The following is a 27,554-nucleotide window of genomic DNA, read 5'->3' on the forward strand; positions in this document are numbered from 1 at the left end:
ATGAAAGTAGCACAGTATGAAAACAAACAAACAAACAAAAAAACTGTCGTTCTTTGCAGCCATTGGGAGAGTTACTTATTAGGCTTCCTCATGGTGAGTGTTTCCTTTTCCAGGAAAATAAATGCCATGTGAGACAAGTTAGCTTTGTTTTTGTTTTGTTTTTGTTTTTGATGGAATAGTTCAATGGGTCAGTAAGACATAAATCAGTAAGTACAGTTGACAGTTGAGCATATGAATTCGGGTTTCCAAGGACAGGGTGAAAGGTACATTGTTTTTTTCTTGAGACAGGGTTTCTCTGTGTAGCCCTGGACTCACTTTATAGATCAGACTGACCTCAAATTCACGGAGAATCACCCTTCTCTGCTTCCTGGAGTGCTGGGATTTCAGGCATCTGCCACTATGCCTGGCTAAAGTTGAATTTTTCTATTAGGAAATATATATATATATATATTCTCTGTAAATAGATTATTAAATGCGGACAATGTGAAAAGAGGAGAAACCTCACAGAGATTTCAAATGCAAGCTGCGTACTATCCTTATATTTAGTTTCACTGAATTTAGCAATTGTGAAGAGAAACAGAAATAAATATCCAGTCATTGCCTAGTACTTGAAGCTGCTGACACAAAGAAGGGCTTGAACTGATACTTCACATCCAAACAGACCTTTGTGGATCTTCAGTGAGGGATCTGCCTTCACCAAGGTGTCATACTTCTCCCTCATGGGATAACACACATAGCAGGCCTTAGGATGCAAATCTGCTGGCCCCTTGATGCCTCTATTTTCTCCCAATTGACCGATGCCCAAGGTCATGGTATATTTTGATATTCTGCTTCAATGTGTTCTTTTTAAAAACATCTTCATGTGCCCAGTAATCCTAGTTCTGCTATGTGTCTTACTATCTTAAATTACTTTCTTTCCTGTTGTTTTACAATGAGTCAAGGACAGCTTGATTAAAACAGTGACTTAAGCATTTGAGTGTCCTTTGTTATGTTTTAAGTTCATCCCCTATGAAGGGTGGAATTGTTCCTGTGAGTTATCTTGGAATTGAACACTTTTTGGTTCAGTTTTGGGAGAACATGTGAAGCTTCTGAAGTTATCAGGAGACATTACTTTGCAGAACGCTAGAATACACCTCAACATGAATTGTGGTAAGCAATTATGTATTCCCCCTGAAGAGATGGGCTGGCATTTATTTTGTGACCTGATTTTATATCTGTCAGTGCACTTGAATACAGTGATTTCTGGTGTTTGCACAAAACTGATTTCTTTCAAGAGAAAGAACAATCTAGCATGGAAGACAATATCTAAGGTTCCTTCTCTTATAAGCAGTGGGTAGCTCAATTCTAGCATCTCTTAATTGTCTAGCCATCCTAAGCTTACCCTCTCTGTCAAACTCCACATCATACCTGGGAAAAGACATAGGGTAAAGCAAGAGATTCAGAGGGCAGAGGGCAAACGAAAATAACATGGCTATTAAAGAGGCTGTACGAATTAGGCAGTTTGCCAAAATAAAAAAATATAAAACCTTTAAGATAGGTTGACCAGGACCACAGCGATATAGTCTTGGATGGGTTTTATAAACTTGTAATGCTTCAAATTCTTCATCTATAAGAAGTGAATAACATGTGTTTCAAAAACCCATAAAACTGTGTCTACATTAATGAGATTAGTGTGCTGAGCACTTTGCACAGTACTGAACATCAACTGCAAGTCACTGCCATCACCAGCTTTGTCATCCTGCACATCAGAGGGACTGAAAACTTGTCTCCATGGGAGTGAATAGCCCTTTTCATTTCCTGAGAAACAATTTCCAGCATCAGCTCCATTCTCAAATAGCACCTATGTACTTATTAGCTTCTGAACACTAAAGACCGTATCTGACTTGGTCTTCACTCCATTGATTAAATGAAAAGAAAATGAGCCTCACCTTTGTCAGTCAGCTGATGTGTAAAATGATCAAATGTTTAGAAGAGTCCTTGTCGATCACCAAGTACTCTAGAACATGAGATACTGTCCTGATTGCTCTACTAAAGATATTTCACAGTGTGGATATGACTGGTGTTCACAAAGCACTTGTGTCCTATTAAGCCTGTATTTATAAATCATCAGCAGATGGGCTAGTAATGCAACCCTCTACTTTCAGCATCAGTACCTTCTCATCAAGATCTGCTTCCTAGCAGTGGTGTCCCAGTGGGTACTGTTGATGCTAGCAGGCCATGGGTCACAAGGAAGTCATGAAATTTGCAGGCAAATTGATGAAAGTAGAAAAGATCATCCTGACTGAGGTAGCACAGACCCAGAAAGACACATAGTACATACTCCTTATAAGTGGACTTTAGTCATATTGTTCAGGATAGACATACTACAATGCCAGACTACACAAAGATAAATCCTATGGGCATCTTAAGCTTCATATCAGTCTACTAGTTATGGGTGTGGGGATATCTCTGACATTTCCAGAATCTTCTTCCTTGTCTTTCTTGGTAGCCAATTGCCTCCTGGGGTCAGTGCCTCCTTTCCTATTGCTTTCAGTCTTATCAGATTCTGTAGCTGACAAATTTGATAGTTTTTCATAACTTGACCATTTGCCAAGATCCTATGTTCAAATAAGACCATGTTCATGGTTACTAGGAGTTAGGACAACAACATCTTTTGGGGGGAGGGTGACAAAATTGTCCTTGTCTCATATACATATATATATATTTTTTTTTTTCATCCTGTTTTCTTTCTAGATATTCCTTTCAGGCACAAACCTATACAAATTTGTGTCTACTTTTTCCCTTGAGTATTCATTCATTAAACACCCACTGAAATGTGAGTATATACTCTATAATACACTACTAGAAGAGATAAGGCAACAGACCCTGTACCTCTGTTCTTCACCTTTATGAAAAAACTCAGGCTGATAACTGAACCAGCCAGAATTTTCATCATTAACTCCAAATGGCTTATCTATGGAGAAAAGTAAGTCCAGCTTCATTTTTTTCCCAAGTAAATCTTGAGAGAATAACCACAAGCTCAGTATTAATATTTGATGCCTTTTATTTGCATGTTCATAGTTCTGACTCCTGTGTGACTTTGCCTATTTCTTGCCACTCTGTGTGTGGCTTTTGTATTCTACTGGCCTCATGGACCATGCCTAGCAAGCAGGGTGAGTTTAGCCAGGGTGTATCACTTATTATAAGAGTGATTAGCCCCTGCTCTGCTTAGTTAAGTCTTACTTAATGGGCAAACGTTGCTTTTAATGGTCTTGCTGTCACTTCATCAGTTATTTAAGGCAGTTCATTTCACAGCAGGGGGAAAAGAAAGAGAGAAGGAAAAAACATTCCTCATTTGCTCAAACTCAATTGGTTTGAGGAAAAGCGTGACTGTCTAGAAGGTGCCTAATTACTGCTGTGATCATATGCTTATTCTCTATTTAGTCCCAGCATTCTTATTGAAACGCTAATCAGGCTTAGGTCTCACCTCTTGATGAATGATTTTGTAAAAACTTGATAATCGTCATCTTAGCTAAGAATGTCTGCATGCAAGTCTAATGCCGCAGAGGCTGAATGGGAGGATAACTAATGCCCTTAATTTTGCAAAGAGGCCCATGATTTGATACATACAGCACAGATCTGCAGAAATCAGAATGAAATTAATTTTCTTCTTTGCATTGGCATCACCTCTGTTAAAACAAGAGCTACTTTTCTTTGGATGTTTTTGCTAGAGAATGAACACTTGGTATATGTGGGCTCATTTCTGTCACTGGGGTCAAATTCGGGTTATGCCCTTTTATCAGATGTCAGAAGTTGAGGAACTTAAAGTTTTCTAATTACGTGTGTCACACAAGGAACAGCAATTGCTCTGCCACAAGATTGCAAGGATTAAATATCATTCATGCTTCTCACACAAGTCTAACACAGTTGTTGAGCAATGCAGTACTCACTTTTCCAATGTGCTCTGTCTGCTTTTGCGCTTGCTTTCAAAAGATAGACACAGATATTTTCATACCCTCAGTCACAGAGACATCCTAAGATGTGACAATGTGCTCTTTAAGTTCTATTTTAATGCATGCAAACGGAAGCTGCATAACTGAAACAGAGCATTCAATTATTTTGACCCAGCAACACAAACATGATGGACATTTGGCTTTTTTTTCTGAATGTTTACTCGATTTACTTCCATTCTTGCAAGCTTCAACATATCTATTTACCTCACTTATATTGACCAAACAAGTAGAGTTATTATATTGCTATTATTTCATTTATAATAATAATAATCACTTATTATTCTTATGTGTTTTCACTCCCTACCCACATACATTGTTTTACCTTTTCCCTGTTCCTTGAATAATCACTACTTGAGATTCATACCCTGAATTCTGGTGGTCACCTGTACACAGGATCTATTTTCAATGTTTTGTGTATTTGTTCATGTTGTTTTCTCTACCTGGATTACTATTTCTTGTAACATTTATTTTCTTCATGTACTTCAAAACTTAATTCAAACATTTTTGTTTGCCCACTAAGCCTTTCCTGATTAACTGTCTGTTAGCAGCTTGCTTTCTGTGCTTTCCTCTGAACTGTACCTTAACCCTCATCAAAGCACCTTTTCACATTATAGTTGCACTTATCTAAGTTCTGGTCTGTCTTTCAGCCTACACTAGCAAGTCCTCTAATTTTCTTGTTACTAGCATAGCATCTCACCCCTTCTCTCTCTCTTTTTCTCTCACCTAATACAATAACAGCTTCGCAGCCCAAAAGCTCCATCTTTGGAAGTGAATACATTCTCCTACTTTGCAGTATGTGTGTATGGATATCTATAAGCGCTGCTTCCTGAAAAGACCTCTGAAGTTGCTCACTAATCCAGTATGTCAATGTTCTTAATGTGATATAAGTGATCTTGACTCCAGGATTACAGCATCACTTGTTTTCTGAAAACTGGTGTCAATCCAGAGGATGAAAGAAAACCCCTAATTCCTCAACCAATTAGCATCAAAGATAATCCTTTCATCCTTAGGCCCTTTACATTGCAGGTCACCTGTCAATAGGAAGGGGTTTTCTGCTTTCTCTAGGGAAATCAGAAATGGCAACTGAAGCTCTCTGACCTCAGATTGGTGGATGTGAAACGTTTTCAAACTGTCAGCTTTTCTCCAAATGGGATACCTTCTGTACTTCGAGGCAGCCTCTTTGGGGACCAAACAGAATCTTAGCTTCACAGAGATGAGAGCTGGAAACAAACTGACTCTGGGATTTGGAGTTGTAGAAATTTAGAGTTAGAAGGCTGGTTTACCTAGTTGAGTTCATTGTTTAGTTTTCAATAGTGTTGCTAGGCTATAGAATGCCAGCTAAAATTTCAATTAGATGGCAGTGATTTTTTTTTTTTTTTACTGTAAATCTGTAAATCCCCAAAACTATACAGATATCTGGGAACAAAAACAAAACACTAGAATTACTTATCTAGAACAGAAGTTTAATTGGAAGACTTGAATTTAATTTTCTAAATCTGATTCTCCTTTTCCCTTGCATATTGATAACACGGAATTTATTATAGAAGATACTTGATAAAACAAATATGATATAGTGTTTGAACCATTGTCTGTCTTGGGTTTCTGAGTCCCAAGGGCTATTTATTGCTAAAGTTTTATGATTACAAGGAAGCTGCTTTCAATCATTCTAAAAAATGCTTTTTGCAAATTGATGTTTATTGCTTGAATTCCTAAAAGGTTTTTTTGTTTGTTTGTTTGTTTGTTTTTTCGAGCATAGTCAGTGTTGGATTGAGTCTTCCTAACATAGTTGGATCAAGAATATTTATGACAACTTTCTCAGTAAGTCTGGCAGCAAATATCAGGGGAGTTACTTTTGAGCATGCTACATTCTTATATACAATAATGAAAACTTTGTTGTGTAGGACACTGAGCAAGAATCAAAAGAAAATTTACTGTGGAGAACCAAACCACACTCTAGAATAAGGAGAAAGCATTAACAGGGAAGCTTTTTGCTTGGTCCTATGTATAGAGGGCATTCTCACCATATAAACTTGAGGTTCTTCAGGTTTACCAAGGAGCTAATGAAGAGCTGTTTAGTAATTGACAAGGGAAAGAACTGCTATTACTCTTCTGCAGTTTCTTTTTGAGCTCATCTTGTTTCAGGATAGCTAAGGTTAGAAAAAAAAACTCACTTCATTACAGCCTTTAAAGACATTTATTAGTTTGTAGAACTTCATTTTCATCATCACTCATTTGTATTCTCAAAGTTCAAAGCCAGTGCCAAGCTTTTTATTTGTATTTGTTTGAAGAAGATATTTCTTTTTAATTAAATTTTTATTTTTTATATTAATTACAGTTTATTCACTTTGTATCCCAGCTGTAGCCCATTCCCTCCTCCCCATTCCTTCTAACCCACCACCCTCCCTCATCTCTTTGTATGCCTCTCTCCAAGTCCTCAGATAGGGGAGGTCCTCCTCCTCTTCCATCTGACCCTAGTTTATCCGGTCTCATCAGAACTGACTGCATTGTCCTCCTCTGTGGCCTAGCAAGGCTGCTCCCCCATCAGAGGGAGACAGTCAAAGAGCCACTGAGTTCATGTCAGAGACAGTCCCTGTTCCCCTTACTAGGGAATCCACTTGGAGATTGAGCTGTCATGGGCCACATCTGATCTAGGGTTCTAGGTTATCTTCATGAATGGTCCTTGTTTAAAGTATCAGTCTCAGAAAAGACCCCTATGCCCAGATATTCTGGTTCTGTTGCTCTTGAAGATCTCCTTTTCTCTCCACGTCTTACTATATCTTCCTTCTTTCATAAGATTCCCTGCACTCTGCCCAAAGTTTGTTTATGATTCTCAGATACTTCTTTTTTAAAGTATGCTTAACAACATGTCTGCTGTGTTTTCTCCTGTTCCCAGGAGTACTGCTTAGGTATTGTCATACTTCACACAGAGTTTTCTCAGAGTGACAACTCCGTACCCTCATACTCTACTCACCTCATGGTGATTAGTGTAAAACTTAAACCTTTTTTATTCAAGAGAAAGACTTTATTTAAATGCTTTTTTTTGTACAAAATTATTTTATTGTGACAAAAACACCATGAGATTTACTTTATGCATCTTTAACTATATTTGTAGTATTGCTTACGTAGATACAATGTTATATAGAAGGTCTCCAAAAATATGTTCATTTTGTTCAACTGATACTTACATCTGTTGATTAATAAATTATCTCCCTCCACTCCTCTTAATTCTAAAAATCAATTATTGTTTACTGTTATTGATTTCAGTCTTTTAGATACTTCATACAAATTTTACCATGTGGAAATTGTCTTCTTTTGATTGTCTTGTTTCATTCCACATCATTACCCAAAGGGTTTTTTTTCCCCATGTTCTAGCATATTATAAAAGAAGATCTCAAAACTCACCCAAGTACTAAGGGCTAGGCATGTGTTACAGTGGATATATCAACAGAAAAAGTATTAACAGAAGAAAAGCATTTATCCTGAACAGCAATGGGAAGCTCAGTTCATCCTGTACCACATAAAGTAGCATGCAATAGCATCTTGCAAAGATTCAGCCATAAAGCCAACTGTAGAGTCGAGGGAATGGAAAGACGGTGAGGCGTAGACATAGGCACCTGGGGGAGAGTGGTAGTAAAGCTGTAAACACTCTTAATATCCCTAGAGTCTTTGATGTGGTTTCCTCCACAGAATGATCATTTAGGGTTGGTGCATAGACACAGCAGAGCTAATATGAACATAAGCAGGGCACAACTTCCTCTTTTTCTCTCTTTTGTTCGCAATCTAGATGAAACTGTACATAAAACTATAGACAGACTCCAGGTGTTACTTAAGACCTCAGACTCTGAGAATTAAAGCTGGGGTTCTTAGTAAGGAATGTGGTCACAGTGAGGACCAGATATTTGGTTTGCCAGGAACTATGACATGAACTTGTGATATGGAGAGCACAATCAAAGAGAACAGATGGAGCAGAGGACAGTGGTGTGTCTTCCTTCCACTTCTACCTTGAAAGCGTATACCTATGTTTTCTGACTCTAGTTCCCCTATGATGTTTCATGTAATCCTGAATGTCTCTTTATTTTTCTTAATGCTAATCTGTGATATTAATTAACCAACTGGCTTGCTCTGGACAGGATAGTCATTTTTTCTGGGTGAGTATTTTTTTTTTTAACTCAACTCATTTCCAGGTACTGTTTCTTTCCTATAAGAGGACTATCTGGTTTAGATTAGAGTAGAGGGGTTTAAATCCTGGAGACATCTGGTAGACTCTATGGATAGAGGAGATGAGGGATACCTTTATGTTACCATTGCCAGCACAATGATAGTGCTTAGGTTGAGAAACAGTGGGAGCCTGCAAGTGGGAGACTGGGAACTGTGAGACCAAGTATGTTTCAATAGTTTCCAGGTTAGACAGTCTTCACATGCATGTGTGAGCACCCCTAGCATGGATACTTTATCAGGAAGGCTGCCAGCCCTGATAGGGGAGTTCGTGATTTATTGATTTTTCTCAATCTGCTCCTTGCTTGATTGGAGTAGCTGCGATTTAGTGGAACTTTCCTTTAGGAAGTAGTGCCATAGGCATTTTCTAACCAGTGGTGCCATGAATTGCGAATTTATCTTTTTGGAAAATCTCTTTAGAAGATGTAATTGATCAGTAGGCTGTAAGACCTCTAAACCAAAGGCCAAATTCATCTCTGGCTATTCATGTTGGTCCTGGGACAACATTATTCTGCTAACACCACTTAACTAGTCCTTTGTGAACAAGAAAATCTCTTTGACAGTGATTAGCTCATGGCATCTCACAGAACCATCTCCTGTTGGGTGGGCTCCATTTGCTAGAAGGTACTTACCATCTGGCTGCCTGCCTACAGTTCCTCATGCTGCTTGAATTTGTTACTTATTAACACATTCTTAGGAGACTTGGGCACAGGAAAAATTTTGTTCCAATGTTAAAAAAAAAAAAACGGTACAGGAAAAGAGTTTGAAAAAAATCATGATTTACTTATTTGGAAACTGTTCCATGGGGTGGGTTAGGATGAAAAACATCTGTGGTGTTAGGGGAGATTCTTCTAAGCCAGCATGGGCATGGCTTGAGGTGGAGAATGTGAAGTCCCTTAGGATAAAATCTATTCTCTAAGAGTTCCAGGAAAACATAAGCTCCTTGGCCACAAAGAATATATTTCACTACATTTTTTCCACTTTACTATTTTAAAAATTCCATTCTCCACCAATATTTCTTAAATAGTTATAGTGTAGAAAAAGAGTTAGCTGAGCTCTGAGTATATCTTACAGGCAAACTTTAAGAGAAATACAGTGAATTATATCTTTGCAAAATGCCAAAGGACAGACAGGCAAGAGGTTTTGAGTGGGCCATTGTAAAACTTCAAAAGCCATTTTTGGAGCCAGTTAGTCAACAGAAAACAAATTCAAGTGTTCCATGTCCTTGTTTCCTTATCTGGACAGTTGAAACAATGGCTAATTCATTTTGAAGGTGCTGTAGATAAACTGATGGTCAGCAATGGAAGTAAAGCACATGTCATAGTGTCTGTTGCATAGAAAATATGCATTGAACAGAAGGTGATTAGTAGATAATGAACTAACAGGCCATTCTGTAAGACCAAAGAAATGATCCACAATGGTTGTACTTCTGGTTTTGAGGCAAACTGAGCAGATAGAAACAAAAAGTGAAAAAATAAATAGCAAGTAAGAGATAGACACCGCAGATTGCTAGCACAACAGTGGAACTGGTGGAGAATCCAGCTTACACTGAGGTAGTTTGATTGAAAGAACAAGTATTAACCCTGTCAAATTGATGGAGATCAGCTAGAAAAATTGAGGCATACAGATGTAGTTTCTGCAGAGCTATTTTTTTTTCCTCATAGCTGAGCTTCTTATCAGAACATTTTCTGAATGTAGGAGGAAGAGAACATGCAGAGTGAAAATGATTAAAATTCACTAAATATCATTGAAAAGTAAAAATCAATTAATTGAAAGTACAGTTATGTGACCTAAAATATTCTTAAAAGGTCACAAAAATGAAAAAAAAACATTCAAATATAAAAGATCCCAAAGAACTTTTGGTAGAAGACATAGTTGTTATATATTATCGAAGCCCAGTGAAAGTGATTAATGTAAACAAAACTACACAAAATACTACACATTATAGCTGAATTATCAAATGCTACATCCAGAGGGAAAAATTAAATTATGTCTAGTACCTCATGAGAAAAATTTGAGGCCAGAAGCAGCAGAAGAATATATTTAAAGACTTGAAAGTGAAGAGCAAAAAAGCTGCTAATTCAGAATTTTACATTTAGGGAAAAATATTCTTCTAAAGTAAAGATGAGATAAGCATGTTTTCAGTTAAGGAAAGTTAAGAAGATGCATTTCTAGCCAACTTTGTAATACAAGAAATGTGAGGTAAATTCAGGTCGAAGGACATGAAGCCAGCTGGAAGTCTGGGCACTTCAAAAAGAAAGGGGTGGCATGAGAAAGGGGGACTGGGTGGGCAAAGGAGAAGACCACCATTGTAAATTTCTTTATGATACAAAGATTATTTAAAACAAAACTCATATCCTTAGCTTAGGTGACCCTGTACGTAAATACAATACAAGTGATACTAATTGTGAAATAATAGAGCAAATGATTCAACAAACCAGTGTATTTACAAAGGTTATAAAGGTTTCACAGTAAATTTGGGAAAGATTGTATAGCTTCTCAGACTTCTGGATGTAGGTCAAAGCACAAGAAAACAGATTCACAGCAGTGCTACACAATGATCCTTTCTTAAAGGAAATATGTGCATCTGCCCAGTGAATATTCAACGAGAAAATGCATGAAATAGACTTGGAGTGGGGAGGGGTACAGGATTGGGTAAAATGCTGGGATGCACCATGTCTACATTATATTCATTATATTTTTTTGTGTGTTAGATAAAATATGACAACAATAAAAATGTAAGCATTAAAAGAAGGAAAACACACAGACACACACATACACACACACACACACACACACACTCCTCTGGCTAAGATAGCTTACACAATCTTCCCCTCAGCTTTGCCTCCTCCCCTTCTTGATTGCTCCAGTCTTATCCCGTATCATGGAAAAATTGAATGGTCCAGAATTTCTACAGAAGAGCTTGTGATCTGGGTTTCCTTGGTCTCTGTGACTCATGTAACAGCTTTCCTGTTGGAATCATACCTCCACCCTGTGGCCACCATACAGCATGCCACGTGGAGGAACTGAGGTCAGCATTCTCTCATACAATAGGATTCATTCTGGGTTTTGGGACAAACAGAAAGAAAGTATGTAGGTATAAAAAAGACCAATTTGCAGTATCTGGTTGATTTTATATTCTTGTCTGAGAAAATGAGAGAACCACGTATCTGTCCTGTAATAATAAAAGATACTTAGCATTTATCTACAGTTCACAATGATGAAGGCTAAAAGTCAAAGCCGTTAAAATTAACCAAAGTCATCCAAGTTGCCATGGCTGTCAGCATTTTTTCACCCTTATTCTCACCTACATAACCCACTTTATGCTTTTATAAAAGCTTCCCCATCTATTATCTTAAAAGGACCTGAAATTAGCTAGGGAGTAAGGGAGGTCAGGCAACATTCATCTTGTTCTTTATATGAGAAAACAAACAGTATAGAGCAAGGTAAGTTATTAGTTGTCTGTGCTGCCATCATCTCCTGAGTGGAGGCCTCCTGCTTATGCCAGAGGATTATGGGCATTGGAACAAGAATTTCTTAACCTGCTGAAGTGGGGAACTCACTAGGTATGAAAATATCATCAATGCTTTCACATTTCTTTATTAATTATAATAAGGCAGAGCTGGTTTTCAAAGAGAAATTTTATTGAACCTAACCTTATGTAGGCTGCAGAATGTGCAGCCAGTCAGCTCAGGCTTCCCCACACATTATAGCCCTTGCTATCTAGATATTTCTGCTGATGGCCTTTGCTGAGGCACCCAAGCTACAAAGCCCTTTGCTTTACAGACACAAAGACTGGGGATTGGAGACATAACACAGTGAGTCAGTGGCAGATCTTAAATGCCTAATACAGCTTCGTTTGTGTATCTTCATTCATCAAACAAAGATGACCTGTTTCAGAGGATAATTTTCACATTTAAGATAAAAAATGACTAATAAGATATTTTGCAGGGACTTAAAGAAGCACTTGACATGGCTGATCACAGCAGTTTAAATGCAACTAGTGCATTAAGACACTCATTACACATGCTGGAGAGGATGTGGAGAAAAGGGAACCCTCCTCCATTGCTGGTGGGAATGTAAACTTGTACAACTACTTTGGAAATCAATCTGGTGTTTTCTCAGACAATTAGGAATAATGCTACATCAAGGTCCAGCTATACTACTCCTAGGTATATATCCAAAAGATGCTCAACTCTACAACAAGGACATTTGCTCATTTTCTCAACTATGTTCATAGCAGCACTATTTGTAATAACCAGAAACTGGAAACAACCTAGATGTCCCTTAAAGGAGGAATGGATACAGAAATTGTGGTACATTCACACAATGGAATACTACTCAGCTATTATAAACAAGGGAATCTTGAAATTTGCAGGCAAATGCAAATTAGAAAAGATCATCTTGATCGAAGGAACCCAAAGCAGAAAGACACACATGTCATATACACTCATAAGTGGATATTAGTCATATAATTTAGGATAAACATGCTAAATTGTATACTCCTAAAAAGGCTAAACATCAAGGAAGATCCTAGGGAAGATGCTCAATCCTCATTCAGAAGGACAAACAAGATAGACATTGGAAGCAAGAGAAGACAGGAAACAGGACAGGAACCCTACCACAGAGGCCTCAGAAAGATTCTACTGATTGAGGTATCAAGGCAGAGGCTGAGACTCATAGCCAAACTTTGTGTAGAGGGCATGAAGAAAGGGGGAGATAGAAAGACCTGGAAGAGACAGGAGCTCCAAAGGAGACCAACAGAGCCCCCAAAATGGAGCCCTGGGGGTCCTGCAGAGACTGATACCCCAACCAAGGACCATGCATGGAGAAGATAAAACCCTGGCTCAGATGTAGCCCATAGACGCAGTCTCTAAGTGGGGTTCCTAGTAAGGAAATCAGGGACTTTCTCTGGCATGAACTCAGTGACAGGCTCTCTGATCACCCCTGGTGCAGCCTTGCTAGGCTACAGAGGAAGATCATGCAACCAGTCCTGAGGGGACCTGATAGGCTAGGTCAAACAAAAGGGGAGGAGGTCCTCCCTATCAGCGGACTAGGGGAGGGACATAGGGAAACAAGAGGGAGGGAGGCTGAGATTAGGAGGAGATGAGGGAGGGGGCCACAGCCTTGATACAAATTGAGTAAATTTTAATAAACGATAAAAAGGCTCTCATTACTAAGATTCTACTTAAATTTTAAGAACTATAGGCAATGGGATCCCCTGAAAGCCTCAAAAATGCTATATTCTGGATTTTGTTTATCTTTGTTTGACTTAGGGTGAGATAAGGAATTTTGTAGGTTGACCAAGTGATTTGGTGCTCAGTCAGGATTGAGAGCAGACTAGATATTCAACTCCATGAGGACAAAATCAGTTTGTTCTATGGTCTCTTATATGTAATAGCAAGGAATGCAATGGAGAGTTGATAAACATCTAAAATAATAGAGAATTTAATGTATTCTACAAATATTTTTAGGGCCAGAAAGTTGTTGAAAATATCCCATTTAAATTTATTAACAAACAGCCTGATTCAAAGAAAAATAAATTGTTATTTATACTGGAGCAAAAATAAAAGATGAAGTTTCTTCAAAATAATTATTGCAGTAATAAATTAAAAATAAGGTAAACGATTTTTTTTGCCAGAAATGTGTTTAGATCAATAGATTATTCTTCTATGTAAGTCAAAATTCAATCAGTAATTCCCAATAGGATTAACCTAGGATTAGAGAAAATGTAATTAAATGAACCATACCATCTGAGACCCACAAAAGACATTTGACATCTGCCTGGGGTGCTTCAGCATGTACTCTACAAACATAGGAAGCATTGGCGAGTTTGCTGTACCCCATTGCTTTTCTTTCACCAAGACTTAAAAAATATCCAATTCTTTCTGATAAGTGGCATTAATTTACTGAAAAAAAAGGGTGTTTTAAAGGTTGGATTTATTGAAGCAACAATGAGATAATTATGAAGCTTTCTAAAAATAAATGGGTGAGGCTTCCTTTGTAATATACAGGCATATAAAAGAGCTATTTAAATATGTCCCAGGGTTTATTTTGACTGCTTTGTGCAAGATGGGGTGGTCCAGACAGAAACATTAAGAAAGAGACCTCTAAAACAGCCCACCCACACACTGGTGAAAATCAGGCCTCTGGTAATTGGAAGCAGCTGGCTGCTGTCCTTGCTTCTCTTAAGGACACCCACACTGGTTTAGCTGGAGTTATGACTGTGGATCTCAGTGGATAAGGCTGTGCAACATACTTTTCTGACAGAAGGTCTTTCTGTGGGCACTGGCGACTTCAGACACTCTCTTTTTTTTGGTTGTAGTGATCAGTTTGAAGGACTTCACCAAGCCTTTTTAGAGATAAAGGTCAACTTCAGACAATCCTTCCTTTTACTGTTTGTCTATCAGAAAAGACCCTGTTTGACAGTAGTTCTGTGAAGGACCTCAGGTACCAAGAAGAATATACAGATCCATGTATCTTCTCTCTTTCATTCCTGACTCTTTAAGGAACAGTCTTGGGTTACCTAGGGATGTATTTCTCTTCATGAATCTCAGTTTCTTGCTTTCATAGAAATGGCTTCAACAGGAAACTACAGTTAAGGCAGGAGACATCTATGCTATGAAACTGTCATTTAGCTGCTGATACTTCTTTTTCTCTCTATGGATGGGGAAGGTGAGGTTTTGTTTACTTAATCTATTTTTAAATGTTGGCTACTGCTTCTGTATTTTAGTTTCCCTCTTGTTTAATGAAGAGAGAGAGAGAAAGAGAGAGAGAGAGAGAGAGAGAGAGAGAGAGAGAGAGAGAGAGAGAGAGAATTTAATAGTTGATCCAGGTCTGAAGTTCTGAAAATTAACAATGTAACAAAATCTCCCAACCTGAAATAGAGATGATTATTTGTTGTTAGCTACAAGGGGAAGAACTTGGGACCTATAGTGGTTTCACAAGATCAAAATGTTTACAACACCATGTTCTTGTTTCCAATCCAGCCCTTCTACTGAGGCTAAGAACACCTGCATCTTTGCCTCTGCCTGTGTCCCTAGTGCCTCATCCTGGAGCTGCTGAGTTCTGAAGGCCCTCTACATGTTTTCTAGAATATGTTGTTCTCTACCTAACTACAACAGTCTTATTTTTCTAGTTCTCACTTGCCGTATTGCCATCACCAGGAAGTGTTCGATGACATACTTTCTTCTATGAGGAGCTTTATGACCTGATTCTTCACTGTCTACCCATGGCTACTCAGCTCTTAAAAATGCACCTACTCTGAGCTGTGACTTAAGTATGAAATGTACAGAGCCAAAAACAAGCAGAAATAAAGTATGATAGTTTATTTGTTAAAAACATGCTACAATTATCTGATGGAGTATGGGATGAAAAATGTTGTCAAAATTAATCAGTTTCTGTTTAATTTTTTCCTTCTTACTTTTTATTTTTTATTTTCTTTTTTATTTATTTATTACAATTTATTTACTTTGTATCCCTGCTGTAGCACCCTCTCTTGTCCCCTCCCAATCTTGCCCTCCCTCCCTCTTCTCCTCCAATGATTCTCCCCCAGTCCACTGATAGGGGAGGTCCTCCTCCCCTTTCATCTGACCCTAGCCTATCAGGGCTCATCAGGACTGGCTGCATTGTCTTCCTCTGTGGCCTGGTAAAGCAGTCCTCCTACCTCAGGAGGGAGGTGGTCAAAGAGCCAGCCACTGAGTTCATGTCAGAGACAGTCCCTGTTCTCCTTACTAGGGAAGCCACTTGGATACTGAGCTGCCATGGGCTACATCTGTGCAGGGATTTTAGGTTATCTCCATTCATGGTCCTTGTTTGGAGTATCAGTCTCAGAAAAGACTCTTGGGTCCAGAGTTTTTGGTTTTGTTGGTCTCCTTTTGGAGCTCCTGTCCCTTCCAGGTCCTTCTACCTCCCCTTCTTTCATGAGATTCCCTGCACTCTGCCCAAAGACTGGCTATTGAGTTTCAGCATCTGCTTTGATTAACTTTTCAAAACGTGTCTTTCTGAAAATTCACCTTTCTCTAGATTTCAGTGAATTCTATGTTGGTGAGTCCTCATGGTGTACTATTTGGGTAAGCCTATTAGCTGGCCATAGATCTTTACCAAGGGTTGAAGATTACCATACGGGGTAGGCTGCCTCAGAGCTGATCTACAGACTCTTGGAGACAGAGAGGCTTTTAATGAACTGTTTCTATCTTTCTATTTTAGAGGAGAAACTTGGTCCCAAGGAAGAACTTTGTCCAAGTTGCACTGTTGTGCACTAACAAAACCTGTGCTACAGCACATGCAGCTTAGCTTTTTGTCTAAAGATTTGTGGCTCAATGTTCTTTGAGCATTCAGAGATAAAAATGGCATTTTATACACTTGCACCGATGATCTTCACATGTCAATATTTCACTTTTGGCAAGAGAAAGAACTGCCAATTCTTTTCTTTAAGATTATCATACATTTCTAGATAGTCCGTTTGGATGATTAAAGAAATCTCCCAGGCTAGCTCATGTACAGGAGATTCAATATCATCTTATAAGTAAGGTGCTGACCAGTGATGGTAATAGAAAGTAAGTCACCTAGGTCTTCAGAGAAACAAGTTCACATTTTCTGCCATTTGCATGGTTTATGGAAAGGAGCTATAATTTCCCTTTTGTTTTCAATTGGTTTGGTGATGGCTTTGACTTTATTGAAACCTGAAACTGGATATCACTTTGTGGGTATTCAATCCTTCAGCAGGCTCCTAATCTGACTTTGCTAGGCCCTTCACTAATTACAAATGTTTTCTTTCATTTAAGTTCTTGGAAAATATGTTTCCCCTAGCCTGTCATTTCAAGACAGGCGACACTGGTTGCAATGATCAATGATTAGTTTATGGTTTCTTTTTCAGTACAGCAGGAGTGGTTTAATCAACCTTAGTTCAGAGAGGTAGGAGGTGAGGCACTGAAGGCTGTGGGCACAGATGTTTGAAGAGTAACTAATGTGATAAAGGTTTGTGAAGGGAAATGGGGGTGAAAAAGGGATGGAAGGTGGGAGGGGTTTTGGGAGGGGGCTACAGCTGGGATGTAAAGTGAATAAAATGTAATAAATAAAAATAAAACAGAATTCTGAGAGACCTGGGGTTGTGATAGTGTTTGCCTTCAACCCCAGCCAGGTATGCATGCAGAGGCAGGTTGAATTCTGTGAGATCAAGGCCAGCCTGGTCTCCATGCAATTTCTAGGTCATCCAGGACGACACAGAGATACCCTGTCTCAACCATAAATAACTAGTTAAACTGAAAAAAAAAAAGTTAATCTGCCAAGGAGACAATGATTGCAGATTTTTCTGTGCTTCGTACATAGTATTTGTGCCGATCCTTCATGATCCTTCATTTACCACTTAGAACATGGGCTGTCAGTCTTTGAGGAAGTCTGAGGATCACAAGTACACTGATAACTACATATCTTCAAGGTGCCATTTAGGCTTGACCCTAAATGAATGTAGTTGACACTAAAGAGTACTTTCTACGTATTTTCTGTTTGGGGACAAAGGGAGGTTTGAATGTATGCCTTTCATGTGATAGATGATGTTACTTTAAGCTTAGCATCTGCTTATCATTGCCCCTTTGTGCGAATCTTCCCTCGGGTAGCTTAGTTCATGCCAAAGAAAAGTTGAAAGTGAAATTTCTTTCTTTCCACACATTCATATGGAACATTTATTCACAGTCAGAACCGACAGTGTTCACAATGTTGTTTCCTGTGTGTGTTGACATATTTTATTCATATTAATGACTAACATTTAAAAATACTAGCATGAGAAAGGCTGTCATAAGGACTGAGTGGAGCATGAGTAATATAAGTTATTCTTTGCACTCATTGGACATAACTATCTTATTGCTCAAACATGATTGAATTATTATGAGACATGAGAGCTTATCTTGGATTATCATGAAACCTTATGACCATGAGACCCCAAGAGTAACATTTATATTAAATTACGCTGAAAATGCAGTGAAATTTTCAATAGAAACCCGAGCCCACTGTCCGGTACTACAAAGATCATATGGCTTGGAAGGCGTGAAAATGCTACCACAATGCTGCTGTTACTTCTCCGGCTACTTAGGTTTATGAAATCTGTAAGGAATTTAACCACATTTTGTATCAAGCTTTGCACAACTCACAGGTTAATCCTACTTCCCAAACTGTGATTCTGCGGTTCTTTATGTCTGTGGAGGCAAAGAGTGAGACTTATCTTTGAGCCCCCATAAACATTCTACTCGTCTAGAAAATGCCTTCATTGTTTATTTGCTAACCCACACTATAATATTTGATGTTGTCATTTGAAAATGGAATGATGTAACATATGATGTTTTTATAATGCCCACTGTATAATTTCCACCTGAGAAGAACAGATTTTTCCAAAGTTAGGTCTTGCTCCAAATGCAGAAATATGAGATAGAGAATTACGTTTCAACAATTCTCGTAATATTTCCTTTTTCCATTCTCTATGATTTTCACAGACAAGGCATAATTCCTGTGATTTGATTTGAAAGGAGAGACCAGCTTTGCACTGAGTGATGAGATCTGAGCAGGGAATAAAATATTCTTGAATTAATTTGCATAATAGAATTCGATTGGTTACAAAGCTGTGTTTGTTGAAGCAGAGACCAGAGTCCCTCAGCTCACCCACAAGGGAACATTGCAGATACAAAAATAGGATTTCGAGCTCTGGTGGGAACCTTGATAATATTCTTAGCGTAATGATAACCTGTCTTTAGTTGTAAATTAGCTAGCTAGAAATAAAAAGAATGGGTCAGCGTGTCTGATCCTTCCAGCTCTGTGGGGAGAAGAAAGCTGAAAACCAAATCCACTTGCTTTTTGCTAAGCGTTTTTGTCTTTCATTTTCTACCCGATAACAATTTCCAGCAGGCGTCCAAATATACTTAAACACCCATATATGTCATTTTCTTTCACGGAGACAAAAGCAGGCACAGCAGACACTTTTATGCTCAAGGCGCAGTCACTTATGACGGACTATCTGCTCTCCAGATAGAGGGGTGAGCCTTCCACTTAGAGCTGGTGATTTTGCAAATCCATTTTCCTGTCATGTTATTACTCCTGTGACTTCCAACAACATTTATTTTTCCCTCGAAGCAATGTTCTCCCATCATAAAATAAAGTCTTCTTACTTGTGTTAGTGGAACCCCAATGCTGGGGCATCCTGGAAAGCTGCTGGCAAGTGCTTTAATGGAAAGATTGCTCAAGAACTGCCTTGGGGTTTTTTATTAATACTAATTAGAACATTGATATATTTCCCTAATTATTACCCACGTCAAGGTCTCCTTAGGAGGGCAGCCTCATATTAATTTCTGAGTGAGATTGGTGCTAAATTTCTACTCTATTCATCAATCCATTCTTGAGATGCTCCAGGTCTCTCTCTCTCTCTCTCTTTTTTTTTTACAAAAATCTCAGAATTAGATAAATAAACCTGGCTGAAGACTTCATTTAAAACCTATCTTTAGATGTTCTGAAATAGAAGTTTAAGGAAAAGAAAATACAAATTAGAAACCAGTTACCCTACATTGTTATGTTTGATGGTGATAATTTATCACTTGGGTCCATCTTCACTTTGATGTCCTCTATGAAATGCTTTCTCTTTTACTTTCTGGCTTGACTTTTTTTTTTAAATAATTGTCTATGTTGTCACTTCCAGTTCCTCAATCTTAAATTAATATCAAGATAAAGAAATTGTGCTGATGCGGACGCATCTTTTTTTTGTTTAGTATTTGTCTTTTTCTTAGAGATGCAGGGAAAGGTAGAATTGTAGGAGGTGGAATCCAGGCCTGGCAACCATCGTGGCACAGGGTTCAGTCCTATCTTTTCCCCGGCTGTCTCTGAAACCCTGGTAAAGTTACTTCCTCACTGTGTGGTTTATCCCACTTGCGTGTGTAATGGACAGTGACAATACCATTGCCGTTTGTATGGTTCTTGTGACTAGTTAACTCAGGAAATGTCTTCCTAAAAGAGATTTGGCAGATAACACTAAAAGCGTTAGTTATTTTTTTAATCATAGTCTTGTTATTATATACCTAATTTCAGCCACTGTGAACCTAATCCTATACTCTGATATGTTCTAGATTATCTTTTTTATCTCTTTATTCACTTTAAAAAAGGAAAGAAAAGGTATAGTTCACTTGTTTTAAAATAGATATTAGAGTTAGATGGTTTGGGCTCAAATCTCAGACTTGATAGCACCAAACCTTTATACTAGCACAAGTTGTATTCAATTTGTCTGGACCTCAATGTTAATATCCTTTGAAACAACATAGTTACAGTTTGCATTAATAGGATTAATAGGATTGGCATATCAATTGACTTAATATTTGTGAAAGTTTTAAAATGATGGCTAATAAAAACGAATTTTCTCAATAGATTTTTATTCCAAAGTGAGTAAATAACTTAAAAGTCAACTAATATAAATTAGAGATTAATTATTAAGATGAATAACATATTGTATTTGGTCACATAAGCATTTAAAATCATGAGACTAATTAGTTGCTTTAAAAGGAAGGTTGGTTTTGCTTTTATTTCAAAAAAAAAAACAATTTACAATGTTATCTTCTTTTCAAAAGAGTAAGGTTGGTTGTTTATTGGTTCCATTGAAACTCTTACTCATTAGTACGAAACTAGACTTTTTTTTTATAAAGTGGAGAAGTTGTCATGTAGTTTCAGCACTTTAGTGTCAGAAATAATTGTGCTTTACAGCAAAATGGCAGCTAGAAAAAAAAGAGGTGCAGAAATATCAACTTTAATTAAACCCTTTCTTTCAAATACACTTCACAGTTTATATGCAGGAATAATTTATCACCTTGTGAATGAACACTTAATACTTGGCATGATACAAAATGGGCAGGGACCTTACACCATATGTTCTTTCCTTTCTCTTCTAGAATTTTCACTGAGGCAGAATTAAGGCTGTAGCTCAGGTGTGCACTTGAACTCATACAGGAATCTGTTATGGATGGTCGGTTTGAGCTCAGGTCCTAGACATGAGTAATACATAGAATCTCAACTGCTATTATCCGATCTTCCAAAGTCACAGATTCTGAATCAGAAGAAATACCCTCCACAGTCTTTCATCAAAGCCCTTACCACTTACAAGAGCAGGGTTACCGGTGATACAAAATTTTAACCACGATTTTTCTTTTACAAATCAAGAGGCAGAGGGGAACTGAAGATATTCAAAGACAATCCAGTGGTGGAGCCTGGTTTCCTCAGTCAAGCCAGTGTTCACGATTTGCTTCCTATGGCTTCACTTTAAGATCTCCTCTGCCTGGAAGTCCTCTCTGTGCTTTTCCATGCAGTGCCCCAGACACGGTGCAAGCAGCACTTGGTGGATCATTAAATTAAAATGATGAGTGTTTGTGCTGAGGAGATGGCTCAGTAGTCACCAACATTTGCTGATTTCACAGAGGACCTAAGTTGGGTTCTCAGCACTCATGCCCAGCAGCTCGCAACTACCTTGAGCTCCAACTTCAGGAGACCTGATAGCTTCTGGCCTTGTGAGCATCTGAACTCATGTACACCATTCCAAGACACACACACACACACACACACACACACACACACACACACGAATATGTGAGTTAAAAATACAATAATGTATTTAAATGACAAACATTGTTGAGGAATGAAGTTGGTGTGTGTGTGTGTGTGTGTGCGTGTGACAGCACTGTCTTTTAAATCCCATTTCTTCATACTGCATTATATGCATTCCAGTGTGTCTATAAACAAGAAATGTTAAACGCTTCAGAAAATACTGGAATAACACTACCAAGAGTTTTTATTTGGATGATAGCAGACACCTTTAACTTATATCTGTAGCCTCTCCGGACATTATCTTGGCATAAGACAAAGGCCAAAGACTTGAAAAGGCCATGTCAAACTACCAAAGGAAAAGAGATTTCTTCTGTGAATAAGATTTCTACCAGTTCTCTTATGCCCTAGACTAAAGTCAAATGGCTACAGTGTTCCTGGTAACTCTTGTATCTTCCTCTCAGAGCACCTCACTACACTCTTTTTGTCATCTCTAATTTCAAGGCACATAGACATAATCTGGTAAACAACACTGACAAGCTTGCATTTTGTTACCCTGAAAAAGAGGAAGAATTCTAGGTCCTTACTCTGTTTTTTTTTTTTTTGTTTGTTTTTTTTTTGTTTTTTGTTTTTAATGCATGTGTTTCTGAGATCTGGCCTACACCTAGTCTCTGGGTTCCATCAAGAAGGAGCATATACTTCTTTACAAAGAAACATGAGTCTTAACAAAGGGGAATAAGCAAAGAATGTTATGTAAGGGAATTTTTTTTTCTGGTACCAGAGTATTGAAACTCAAAAATAAGTCTGGGAACTTGAGGGACTGCAATCAGATATATACAAGAAACTTGAAAAGGTAAAGTATGTCAGTAGCTCCTTCTTACTGCTTATGAATGGTAGCATGCTGGTTGGCTTTGAGGAAGCATTATTCAGCCATTTATATGTTTACTGTTCTGTATTTCTTCAAACAAACAAAAAACAACCATTGTCCAGAGAGATGGTATGCAGAGATGATGAGGGAGACTTTAGACCAGAAAAGAATAAATTGATGCTGTAGCTTTAATTGACTTCTATAGCTTCAATAGATCCATCAGTGAGTCAATGAGAATTTGACCTGTTAATTGACACTGTAGTTTTAATTGACCGCTATAACTTTAATTAATTGATTCACAAAGCTCAATGAAGACTTGACCTTTTAAATGTTTCCTTTATAACTACAGTGCCTTGCTATGTAGATCTGGCCTGGAATTCACTGCAAAGTGGAGGTTAGATCAAACTAGCCTCAAGCTTCTTAAACTTGGCGTTATCTTTCTGTGTCTATCTATTCAGTGCTCAATTGTAGACCCATATCCCCCAAAGCATACATTGACCATTTATTTCCGAATTGATAATTTTTGTTAACATTATCATTTCTTGAGGGCTGCTTTATCCTTTCTTCTATCACAGAGTCTGGGATATAAATTCCTCGTATTTTCTCTTTGTGCTAAAGTATTGGGTTATGCTGTCGTTAGCATGTGCTGTCCTGTGGTGTTGGGGAATTCTGGTGGTTTACTCATGCTATCCTACTCTCCTGTTCTTAACTAAGTAGCTTTTACTTCAATATTCAAGTAAACCAAATATCTTCTAAGAAAATCTTCTTAAATGAGTCAATCGCTAGAACCTTTACTGTGGGTACTGTTACTGACCTAGACTTCCTTAAAATCCCTAGTTTCTCTAAGACATGAACATAACCAAGGACAATTATAGTTAATTAATGTTAGAAGGTTTTTGTATGCCAGAAACTGTGTTAGGGGTCTTGTATTTATTTTTCACTTGATATCGGCAACAGCCTTTCAATAAAAATGATTCTTATCTACATTTCCTAAATGAGCAACTTGGCTTCAGAGCAAACAGTCGGCTTTACCAAAGCTGAAGAGGGATAAACTGACATCCAAACCAACATGTTTGCTAAATGGAAACGAAATAATGGGAGGACAAAGGCTACAGCTAACTGAACCTCTCTCTGCTTGCAGAAGCTGACTGGGGAAGCGGGCGGCCCTGACGTGATGTCCTCGCTGAGTGAAGATACTTCATTCCAGAGGAGGTCGACTTGACACACCTGGGAGGCCGCCATCCAAAAGACTGCCACGCTGTTGGTGTAGGGAGTGACAGCTACAGTCTCCTGTGCCTACCGCATAACCAAAAATGAAGGAGAACTACTGTTTACAAGCTGCCCTGGTGTGCCTGAGCATGCTGTACCACAGCCAGGCATTTGCCCTGGAGCGCCGAAGCCACCTGCGGCCCTCCTTCCACGGACATCATGAGAAGGGCAAGGAGGGGCAGGTGCTGCAACGCTCCAAGAGAGGCTGGGTCTGGAACCAGTTCTTTGTGATAGAAGAGTACACTGGGCCTGACCCTGTGCTTGTGGGCAGGGTAAGGATGTTAACATTCAACATTGATTTAATATGTCTCCGTTGTCAGTGTGGTGGGACGTCACCAAGACCAAAAACAAGCAAAAAGACAGGCAAACTGATAAACAGAAAAAAGGAAGACACAGTGAAACCCAAAACAGTCAAACAAAAACCAAGTTAGAAAGCATGAATAATAATCAGCTATCATTAAAAAGATAACCCTATTGTACATATATCCTTCCAGGCTTTCTCCCCTCATTCATAGACTGAACCACACTGAGAATGCTCTTAATGTTCACTTCTTTTACCGTAAGAACTCCGTTTGTAATAATTGCTTTGTAGTCTATTGAAAGAACTACTGTCTCAATTTATTGAACCATTTTTCAGTTGCAGAACTTTCACTGATTCTATCTTAACCACAGCTTGCCTGTCCCCACTCTTATGCTCTCATATCTCCTATTCCCTTTCATCATGGTTTTCTTTTCTGTTTTACTCATCCCTGTCTCTTTAACCAGATTTTATTTTACTTTGTATGAGGGATTAGATTACCTTTGAATCCTTAGGTTTTGGTATTATCTCCACATACAAGAAAATGAATGAATCAATACCTTGCCCCAAACAATATTTAAGAAATGGAGGCAGACATATATTTATCTAAGGAAGGAAAAAAAACAGCTATAATGAGGAGGGTAATGAAATTCAGTTTGATCATTATGAATTTATGTCCTTAACACTTGTGAAAACTAGAGGCAAGTATCTATTAACATCTGACCTTAAAGTGAACCAGAAATAATTCAGCATGGAGGGAGCAATATAAAAATAGATGTTAGAGATACTCACTTTTAAACACCAATGATGCCAACAAAGTTACCTTAGTTGTTCCTTGGTAGAGAAACAGAAAGGAAAAGGAAAAGACAGCCCAGAAAAGCAGGACAATGTAGTTTGAGCAATGTTCAGAGCTGGGCATGAACTGCTCTGAGAAAACGTCTTTTCTGCATTGTCACTGTCTCAGCAAAGGACAGTGTGTGTTGAGACTTAGAAGTGGCAGGGGACACTGGGTTTAGTGAGCCAGATGAGTCTGTGTCTCTCTGAATCTAGCAAATGTCATGTGTGCTAGGGAGAAGCAGAGGAGTAAAGAAGAGAAGGGGAAACCTGGCATTATCCCATGCATAATCTTGAAAAGTTAGGCTCCTGAAAGGAGTCTTAGTTGAGTAGAGTGTGTTTGTGCCTGTATGTGTGCGTTCATGTGTGCCTGTGTGTGAGTATACACACATGCACACCCCAATGTGTGTGTGAGCATGCAAGCATGCACACTCGATTAGATCTGACAATTTCTTCTTTTTGAAATAATGCTTAAGTAAGAGGAATAGCTGGCTAGTTTTCTGGCAACCTTAGAATAGTGACATTCAGGGTTGAATGCTTTAAAATTCCCTGAAAAGGTAGAATTTGGCAAAGCAAAAAGACTTAACAGTTTTCATGTAGAAAATCCAGTTTGTGTTGTGCTGTGCTGTGCCCAGACAGAAGCCATCCGTCTTTGGAGTCAGAGACTGGCTGTGCGTGCCTCAGCAACTGGACCCTGGATAGCACTTGCTCTGTTCCCAAAACGCTTTTGTGTGGAACCTAATAAATAGTATTGTCAGTACAATGGATCATATTTTTGACAGGGGAAAACTTGGGAAGACATATCCAACTTTTAAATGTTGACGGGAGTAGAAACAAAGTAGAAATGTGATAAACAGAATGCTGGCTAAAATTCTTTGCTAGTTGGATGATTATAATACACATCTCTACATTCTCTTATGTAAGCTGTGAAATCCCTTAGAAACTTTTAGTGCCTTGACATTCATATTTATTTATTCATTCCTATTTCACAGGACTGAAGCATGGAGAAAATACAAATACAACAATCCTAGACAGGACAGAAGAGGGGAACACAGGCCAAGAAGAAAATAGCACGAAGATAGGGGCAATTTTATTTGTTCACTGAATTCCATCAAGTGACTTCATATTTCCCCCCACAATGGCCAAACTCTTAAGAAATAAGTGAACCATCTTTCATTAAAATGGTGGATTTTAATTGTGCCACCAGGGAGTGGTGGCACAAATGCCTTTAATTCCAGCATTTGGGAGGCAGAGGCAGGCCGATCTGTGAGTTTGAGGACAGAATGGTTTACAGAGAGAGAGAGTTCCAGGACAGCCAGGGTTGAAAAAAAAATCGAAACCCCCAAACAACACCAAATCAAAATAACAGCAACAAAATGGTACATTGTTTTTACTAATTATTGTAAAGTAACTTTGCCTTATCTTTCCTGACCCAGAATCCCTACAACCCCAAATATTCTTTGTTGTTTATGCCAATGCTTACACCTCTGAGCTGAAATTTTGGGCGTTACACTAAAACACTACAAATGAATTAGGTATCTTTTAGGATATTTAAATGGCACAAACATTTCAAAAAGCATTACATTCAATCAAAATCACTGAAGTCTTTAAAGGAGTTGGGTTCTGAAACACAGGGTGGAATTGGGGCCAAGCTGGTAGAAATGGTGGCTAACAGACCAGCATAGATTCTGTATCATAGCAAGAATAGATTTAGACAAAATCCATCTTATATCTAGGCTCTCTGGAGAATGGAAAAAATATCCAAGGATATTGGAGGTTCTTTCAGGGATCTGAGAACACCATGTCAATCATCCCATTCTACCATCCTTTATGGTCATAGAAGACTCTTCTCCTTGGAAGATGACAGCATCAGCTATTAGGACCCAAGTAACGGATAGCAGATCTTGGAAAGTGTGGTTAGTTGAATTATTTGTAGTCACGAAAGTCTGGACAAAATCTTCTGAAGAGGATCTCCGGAAAAGCTTCAGTAATATTACATGGTGGATGAAGAAGCCTTTTATACTTCAATGCTGAAGGGGCTGCAGAAGTTACAAAGTGAGGAAGCCAGAGGAACAATATGAAACCCATGGCCCTGTATTTTGTCAAATTAAGTGAAGAATTTGTGGAGATAAGCTTCTATATGTATAGGTCTGAATAAATATCGCATAAAGGGGTCATAAGAAACTGGTAAAAACGTTGATTTCTAGCTAGAGAAAGTGATGGATAGCAGAGAAAGATAGTGCTCAAATTCATGTTTACATCTTCTCAAAATATATGCATGGATTTCTTTCAAAATAACTATTAAGGCATTGTGTATATGTATTTTAAATCTGTTCATATATATGGAAGAGAGAGGAAGAGCAAGGATCTCAGAATTAAACATTTACTTATACATTAGCCTCATCATTACCTAGCTTAATGACCATGGCCATGCTAGTTTTCTAAGACTGCATTTCTCCATCATGAAAATGGTGATAGAATTGATTCTTTCTCGCGACACATGTATGAGTGTATG

General features: G+C 38.3%; 1 protein-coding gene across 3 annotated transcripts in view; it reads left to right on the forward strand.

The window, feature by feature from the left end:
• Nucleotides 1-27,554, forward strand: part of Cdh11 (cadherin 11) — a 156,680-nt gene that overhangs the window by 82,834 nt on the left and 46,292 nt on the right. For all 3 annotated transcript variants that reach the window (XM_021658818.2, XM_060392147.1, XM_021658819.2), the window contains one exon: nucleotides 23,780-24,179. In XM_021658818.2, the coding sequence (XP_021514493.1) occupies nucleotides 23,952-24,179 (228 nt within the window). In that variant the 5' untranslated portion in view covers nucleotides 23,780-23,951. The remainder of the gene's footprint in view (nucleotides 1-23,779; nucleotides 24,180-27,554) is intronic.

The sequence above is a fragment of the Meriones unguiculatus genome, chromosome 10, assembly GCF_030254825.1.
Source record: "Meriones unguiculatus strain TT.TT164.6M chromosome 10, Bangor_MerUng_6.1, whole genome shotgun sequence".
NCBI lineage: Eukaryota > Metazoa > Chordata > Mammalia > Rodentia > Muridae > Meriones > Meriones unguiculatus.